The sequence below is a fragment of the Neophocaena asiaeorientalis genome, unplaced genomic scaffold, assembly GCF_003031525.2.
Source record: "Neophocaena asiaeorientalis asiaeorientalis breed wild unplaced genomic scaffold, Neophocaena_asiaeorientalis_V1.1 scaffold185, whole genome shotgun sequence".
In the NCBI taxonomy this organism is placed as follows: domain Eukaryota; kingdom Metazoa; phylum Chordata; class Mammalia; order Artiodactyla; family Phocoenidae; genus Neophocaena; species Neophocaena asiaeorientalis.
Genome location: NW_020171809.1, coordinates 746,987 through 754,456, shown reverse-complemented (window position 1 = coordinate 754,456; position 7,470 = coordinate 746,987). Strand labels below are relative to the sequence as shown.

General features: G+C 62.7%; 1 protein-coding gene across 1 annotated transcript in view; it reads left to right on the top strand.

Annotated features, from left to right (window-relative positions):
- Positions 1 to 304: 304 nt before the first annotated feature.
- AGXT (alanine--glyoxylate aminotransferase) overlaps positions 305 to 7,470 on the top strand; it is a 12,157-nt gene continuing 4,991 nt past the window's right edge. Inside the window, exons 1-7 of the mRNA XM_024764020.1 lie at positions 305 to 898; positions 994 to 1,186; positions 2,505 to 2,569; positions 2,742 to 2,842; positions 4,095 to 4,165; positions 5,625 to 5,709; positions 7,362 to 7,457. Of these exons, the coding sequence (XP_024619788.1) occupies positions 668 to 898; positions 994 to 1,186; positions 2,505 to 2,569; positions 2,742 to 2,842; positions 4,095 to 4,165; positions 5,625 to 5,709; positions 7,362 to 7,457 (842 nt within the window). The 5' untranslated portion in view covers positions 305 to 667. The remainder of the gene's footprint in view (positions 899 to 993; positions 1,187 to 2,504; positions 2,570 to 2,741; positions 2,843 to 4,094; positions 4,166 to 5,624; positions 5,710 to 7,361; positions 7,458 to 7,470) is intronic.

Here is a 7,470-nt window from a genome sequence, read left to right as displayed (position 1 = left end):
ACATGTGTGGAGACCAATCATCGGGGCCCTCAGGCGTAGACGGGCAGAGGAGATACTCCAAAAGGATCAAGAATGGACATGTCCTCAGTGTGTACATATGTGCGTTTATACACGTGGAGCATATATTTTCTAAAGTGAGTCTTTCCGGGAGCTAAGCCAGAATCAGCAAACTGTGGCCCTGGGCCAAATCTGGCCCACTGCTTCTTTTGTAAATAAAGTTTTATTAGCACACGGCCACACCCTTGTAACCGCCTTCTCACCACCACAGCAGGGCTGAGTAGTTTTAACACAGCCTGTAGGTCTGCCAAGTCTGAAATGTTGGCGCTCTGGTCACATAAGAAAAACGCTGGGGCCCCCTGAGCCCAGCCAGGTGTACCAGGCTGGGCATCCTTCGGGGACGGAGAGGGAGGGGTGGCTGGAGGGCAGAGGGCGGCTTGCCAAGATCTGTTTTTCACTGACTGGACTTTGTTGGCTCCTCCTCTCCCACCGAGGGTTCAACACCCCTGCTTCCAAGACTTCACGTGCAGGACAAGCATTGATAACGGCCTGGTAACAACGACACACAGCAAAAGACAGCAGGTGGAGCAGAAACCCGTCGACCAGCCTCGCCTCCTGGACGCCCCCGTGTCCTCCGGTGCCCATCGTCCAGTGCAGGGCCTGCTGGGAAATGCTCCGGGCACTGACCGCGGCCAGTGCGGCCCTGGGGCACAAGGCGGCAGGTTGGGTGAGGACCATGGCCTCCCACCCACTGCTGGTGGCTCCCCCAGAAGCCCTGAGTAAGCCCCTGTCCCTTCCCAGCCGGCTTCTGCTGGGGCCCGGCCCCTCTAACCTGACCCCCCGCGTCATGGCGGCTGGGGGCAGGCAGACAATAGGACACATGCACAAGGAGATGTTCCAGGTAGGCCACTGAGACACAGCGGTCAGTGCCCTGAGTGGCCTCCTCCCTGGGGTGGGAGTAGGGGAGGCGGTGACCTGCATGTCCACTGCCCCCAGATCATGGACGAGATCAAGCAAGGCATCCAGTACGTGTTCCAGACCCGGAACCCCCTCACGCTGGCCATCAGTGGCTCGGGGCACTGCGCACTGGAGGCCGCCCTGTTCAACCTCCTGGAGCCGGGGGACTCCTTCCTGGTCGGGGTCAACGGCATCTGGGGGCAGCGGGCCCAGGACATCGGGGAGCGCATCGGTAAGAGACGGTGTGGGTGTGGGGTGCGGCCCTTCTCTCCACCCTTCCCCAAAGGCCTCCCTCCTCTGGCACGAAGCCTGGAAGCGCCCCTCTCCAGGTACCAACCTCAGGCCCTGAGCACTTACCCCCCTTGGAGACCCTTCACGCATCCCCCTGCCTGCCAGCCTGCTGTCTCCTCCAAGTGGGTGTCGGGATGCTTGAGGGGCCCCCATCCCCCTGGTCTCCCGGAGTTTGGGGAACAGCTATTTCCGGAGCCCGTGGTGGGGACAGCACTGCAGGGACTCCTCTGGTCTCAGCACGAACCCAGAGCATCCCCGCAGCTGTCTGAGGTCCCCAGGGGCCACCTCCACTCTGTCACAGGACAAGGTTTCAGAAGCTGACAGCCCCCCCCTCAAAATCTCAGAAACAGCTCTGTTTCTAGAGCTGCAAAATACGGAGGTATGGACAGGGTTTCCACTTCCAGAGTAAAATTTACTAAAAGAAGAGACAGAAGTCGAAAGCCCTAGGGTGCATTGGGTTTAATGATTTACCGCGGGTTTGGAAACATCATGGAACCCCTGCCTGGTCAGCTCCGCACATGACCACACTCGGTCCAGGTTAATGGACAACCCCCGACAGCCCGAGGGCATCCTGACCCCTCACCGGGGCCCCTCCAGTGCACATGCCGGTTTTCAAGGGGAGCCCGGGTCAGGCAGGGTCCAGGACCCTGAGCGGACCTCGGCCACCCTCCTGGCCTGGGCAAGCCCTTCCCCTGCCTCCACCACACACCTCAGGCCCCTGAGGCTGGGATGGTCCTAGGGCCTCCCTGCCTCCTGCATATGACACTGGGGGCCTGCTGTGCACGGGGGTGCAGGGCTTCAAGAGACAGAGCAGGACAAGGGCCTGCCTCCCTGGAGCCCCAAGGCCCCAGAGGGGGCAAAGCCTGCTCCCGCACCCACTCAATCCTTCACCCAGTCATCCATCAAATGCATGGCCCCTCTGAAGCTACCCTCTGCTGGGAAGCACCCATCTGCTCAGCCTTGCACAGATGCTTCTCTACTTCCCATGTGGAGAGGGCTGCAAAGGACCAGGGTGCCCCAGCCTGGCTGGGCTCAGGGAAGGTGGGCTGGGGAGGGGACAGTGGAGCTGAGGGACCCGCTCTCATCCACGGCACCCCGGAACCTGGATTCACCGAGCACACTCCACCTTCCCCCTCCAGCAGCGGCTGGGGGCAGGCATGGGCGGCCCTCACAGGACCCACCTGCTCAGCCCGGCCTCTGTCCCCAGCACTGGCTCCCCCCAGCGTGCGGGGACTGCTCACCACTCACTCTGCCCCCAGGAGCCCGCGTACACCCCATGATCAAGGACCCTGGAGGCCACTTCACGCTGCAGGAGGTGGAGGAGGTATGGGGGGTGCGCCGGCCCGGGGAGGGGGCCGGTCAGCTGGTGGGGCAGGAGGGGTTGAGGGGCGTCCAGCTCCCACTGCCCAGATCTGCACTGTCCCTGGGGAGGAGGACAGACAGAGGCCCCTTCCCCGCACTGGGTCTGCCTATGGCTGTAACCTCTGTCGTCTCAGGCCCTGGCCCAGCACAAGCCCGTGCTGCTGTTCCTGACCCAGGGGGAGTCATCCAGTGGCGTGCTGCAGCCCCTCGATGGCTATGGGGAGCTCTGCCACAGGTGAGCCTGTCCCCTCAGGTGTCCGCACAGGTGAGCCTGTCCCCACAGGTGGGCCTGTCCCCTCAGGTGTCCGCACAGGTGAGCCTGTCCCCTCAGGTGAGCCTGTCCGCACAGGTGAGCCTGTCCCCTCAGGTAAGCCTGTCCCTCGGGGGAGCCTGTTCCAGGGTGGCAGTGCTGGGGGCAGAGCCAAGCACAGCTCAGACCCAGTCTGAGGACAGGGTGGGAGTGTGGTGGGCTGCTGGCCGGTCCCCCCAGCCTCTGCCGTGTGATGGTGGTGCAGGTCCTCGGGGGTCCTCCTGGCTCTGGGCCGAGGCTGGATGGACCCTCCCATCTGAGAGCAGGGTCAGGTGTCCCCCCAGCGCCACTGCCCTCCTGGCCCCATGACTAGGGAGGGCTCAAGCTGACCCTGCAGCCTTGGTGCCAGGGCCTGCCCCCCTTGCCCCGAGGTCCCAGAGCCCCAAAGCAGCACCGTCCTCCACTGCCTTCTGCCAGGTTCCCCCACGCCTGCCTGTGGGCTGCCCAGGGCCTTGGGTGGGGTCCCGTGGGATTCCCTCCTAGGACCAGCAGTCGTGCTCTGGACAGCTGACCACAGGATGGAAGGAGAGAAGCTCCACCGACAGGCAGGGTCACCCCGGCAGGGCTGCCATCCTCCATGGGGGCCTCGGGCCCACTGGGCACAGCCCAGCCAGGACCACCTGCCGCCTGGAGTCCTGTCCAGTGAATCAAGCTCACAGATGTCACCTGGGCTATGACTCCCATAGGTCCGCGTGGAATACTCTTTGTGCCTTTTTTAAAGAAAATGTGGAGGTGGAGGAAAGTCAGAGGTTTCAGCTCAGGCTGTTTCTGGACTCTGTCCTCCCCATGCTCTGGACTTCTGCCCTGTGGGCTGTCAGCAGAAGAGATGCAGCCTTGTGCTAGGCTGGTCCCTGGACCCCACACGGCCCTTGGGCCTGAGCTGTCAGAGCACCCAGCCCGCCCCCAGGACACAGACTGCCTGGCTGGCCTCATGAGTACCTGGGTCCGGCCACCTGGGGCCCCCAGGGTGACGCTCGCTGTGCCGGGGGCTCACCCAGGTTCAGACACAGAGCCGGTCCCGGGGGGCTGAGAGCCCCGGAGGAGGAACCCTGTGGGAGGTGGGAGGCTCCCCCTGCTTCCCCGGTGGCCCTTCTAGAGGCTCTTAAGGCCCCTCCAGAAACCCCACCCCGGGGCAGAGTCTGAAGCCCCTCCTGCTTTCTGCTGCCCCTCCCCCCAGGTACCAGTGCCTGCTGCTGGTGGACTCGGTGGCATCCCTGGGCGGGGTCCCCATCTACATGGACCAGCAGGGTAAGGGAGTGCCCCCCGCCCAGCCACCCACCGGTGGCCCAAAGCGTCAGAAGCCCTGGCTGGGAGGTGTGCTGTACCAGGGCCTGCGTGTCCGTCAGCTGCACACGGGATTAGGCGCTGGTCCCCACAAGGCGTGGGAGAGCCACCAGCTCCTCACGGGGCAGGACACGCTCCATAGACTGGCCACACCCCGTGTTCCTGCTGGGCCGTTGGGCCGGGACCGGGCGGCAGGCATTTGGAAAGGCACTCAGAGCCTTGGAGGAGGGGTGGGGGCAGCGCCAGGGCCCCTGCCAATCAGGGCGGAGACCCCCCCCCAACGCCTGTCACACGCTGGGAGCACCGCTGACATTGTCACCTGCAGGCCAGCCCGGGGAAGCCTTCCAGGCCCAGCATCTCCTCAGGGAGGAAAGCCCGGCTCCACCCTGGGTGGTGCTGCGTCCACGGCTGCCCGGCCCACTTGGCCTGGTCCGCTTCTGCCTCTGCAGAGGGCTCTGCTCCGCGGGACCCAGTGCTGAAGGGGGAGCCTTCTGGGCTGACCCCAAACCACTGCTCTGAAAGGACAGGCACACAGAGGGGCCCTGGGGATGGGAGCAGGGGGGCAGTGCTGTCCCCGGGATGCCCGCCCTGGGCCTCCAGGCTGGCCGCCCCCGCCGTGGAAGGAGAAGCCGGGCAAGGAGGCTCCAGCCTGAGGCCCAGGCCGCGGAGCAACAGGGCCAGGCTCAGGACCTCTGGCCTTCACTGCCCCCACCCCCTGGCCTCCACGGGACCTTGTGGGTCAGCAGACGTCAACCTAATGTCAGCAAGGTCGCTCGTGTTGCTGCTCCTGAATGTTCATCGCTTGTGTGAACACCCCCACTTCACCCCTTTCCTCTCGGGAGAACTTTGGGTCCGCCCAGTTTTAGGCTTTAGGAATGAACCGTAAAGAACATTCCGGGCCCACCCGTCCGTGCACCTGGGCACGCAGTTGCCTCGGGTCCCCACCCTCAGGGAGTCAGAGACGGTGCAGGGCTTGGATCTGAATCCTGGTCCTTGGTCCTCCCGGCTTTGGGCTTGACCACCGCCCTCTGCTGCTGCCCCATAATTTGAAACTCCCCTCAGGCTGTGTGGGAGCCCGGGGGACGGGCACTGCAAGATGTGAAGGAAAAACCCATTTGCTGCTCCACCCTCCGCCACCCCCCCACTCTCGCCCAGCGCTTGACCCCAGACGTGTGGGTTTTCCACACCAGGCAGATGCTAACGGGTGCCCTCGTTAGCTCAGCCCACCTGCAATAGCGTCGGACCCCACAGGGTAAGGGTCTAGTCCTCCAACACTGTCCCTCCCATTTCCGACACCAGTTGCATGGTGGGTCCCAGGTTCCCGCAACTTCTGCTGGACTCTCAGGACCTGGGCTGGGCAGCCCCCGTGACCCCAACCCCACGCGGGGTTCGGCCCCTGAGCATACGCCTCTCCCCTCCACAGGCATCGATGTCTTATACTCGGGCTCCCAGAAGGTCCTGAACGCCCCTGCAGGCACCTCGCTCATCTCCTTCAGCGACAAGGCCAAGTGCGTGTGCCCCGCCCCCAGCCAGGGCTGGGTGGGCAGCAAGGCCAGGTGGCCCCGAGGAGGGAGGGACAGAGCAAGGGAAGGGACGGCTCCTTGGGCCGTGCTCTGCAATGCTCCCCCCAGCCTGGACAGGTGCCCGCCCTGGACAGGTGAGCCCTGGCTCAGCATCCAGGAGCAGATGCGGGAGCTGCTCCCCGGGCTAGGCACAGGCCCCCTTCACCCGCTGTAGCTTCAACACCCCCCATGTCCCCGCTGTCCAGACCCTGAACCAGGCCTGGGTGAGCTGGGGGAGGGGATTGAGGACCGGCCCCAGCAGGCCGTTACCGTGAGCTGCACCCAGGTGATGGAACAGAGAGGATGTGAGGTGAGATCTGGAGGTCTTTGTGGGTGTGCGCAGTCTGAGAGGCCTGGAGGCAGGTCAACGAGGCATCTGGGTCTAAGTCCGGAGGTCAGACCGCGGCGCCGGTCTGTTCACGTCCACCTGGAGCTGTTGGAGAACGCCTGTATTTAACGGTTCAAGGTCAGCCAGCATCGCCTGGGACCCAAGAGCAGAGGAGCCCACGCGGGTGCAGGGGTTGGGGAGACCAGGGGGAAGGAAAGGAGAGAACAGGACGGGCTGGGTGGGGAGGAGAGGGCTGCCAGGGCAGCCTGGGTTTACCTGGCCCGGGGATGCAGCTCTTCCCAGGCTGCCCCAGAGGCCCCTCCGGCAGACCCCGGCTTCACAGTTTCTTCCCCAAGGCTGCACTTCTTCTAGGCAAGGTGAGGCCTCATCTTTAGACCCCCAGCCTCAGTGTCCTCTCTGTCACTTTCTTACGGGTGTACTATTTTTATTTTAATTACGTTTAAATTTCACCATTAAACACTGAGCGTAAGTATATGCTGACCCGATGTTCAGATTTTTGAAACAAAGATAAATGGACGGGTAAGGGAAGTGAGCAATAAATGTACCATGTAGCAAACAATTAGAGAAAATCTCAGGGGTGACCTAATTCTGTGCCTTTATCCATTAGGTGTACATTTAGCATAGGGACCAGCCAGGTAACTGGAGGACTGAACAGAGAGGCCCTTGACCTCAGACCTGAGACAAACCAAGGATTCTGCCCGTGTATAAAAACCACTGAGTTCGGAGGAGCAGTAGTAAACAAGGATAGGTATTAAGGAATGGAGCCCCACCAGCTGCAATTGTGGGGCCAGCCTGCAGTGAACGGGGCTCCCGCCAGCTGCGATTGTGGGGCCAGCCTGCAGTGAACAGGGCTGCCTGGAGCCTGGAAATGTTGCAGCTCAAGTCCGGGCCTGTAGGTTAGAACAGCAGTCTGGAGACTCCACGGGTAGTGCATTCTTCAAATTTTCCGGGTTTTCCAACAAGTTCCCAGGACACTTTCCTCATACAGGATCCCCTCTGCCGTTCTTACGTGTTTGAACTCACCATGTAGCAGACCCTCTGGTCCCCCTTTCTCTGACCTGAGCAATGAGTTGGGGTGACTCCATGGGAATCAGCCCGGCCCGAGTGACAGGCGCACACCCTCGAGGCAGAGGCACAGCTGGACCCCAGGGGCCTGAATACAGACACGGGGGTCCTGGGGGCCCCACCCATCTGGCTCACTTCTGAGCAACGGGGGGCTGGGGGCATTCAGGCTGATTCTCCTCCCCAGAAATAAGATCTACACTCGGAAGACCAAGCCCTTCTCCTTCTACCTGGACATCAAGTGGCTGGCCAACTTCTGGGGCTGTGACGACAAACCCAGGATGTGAGAGAGGGGG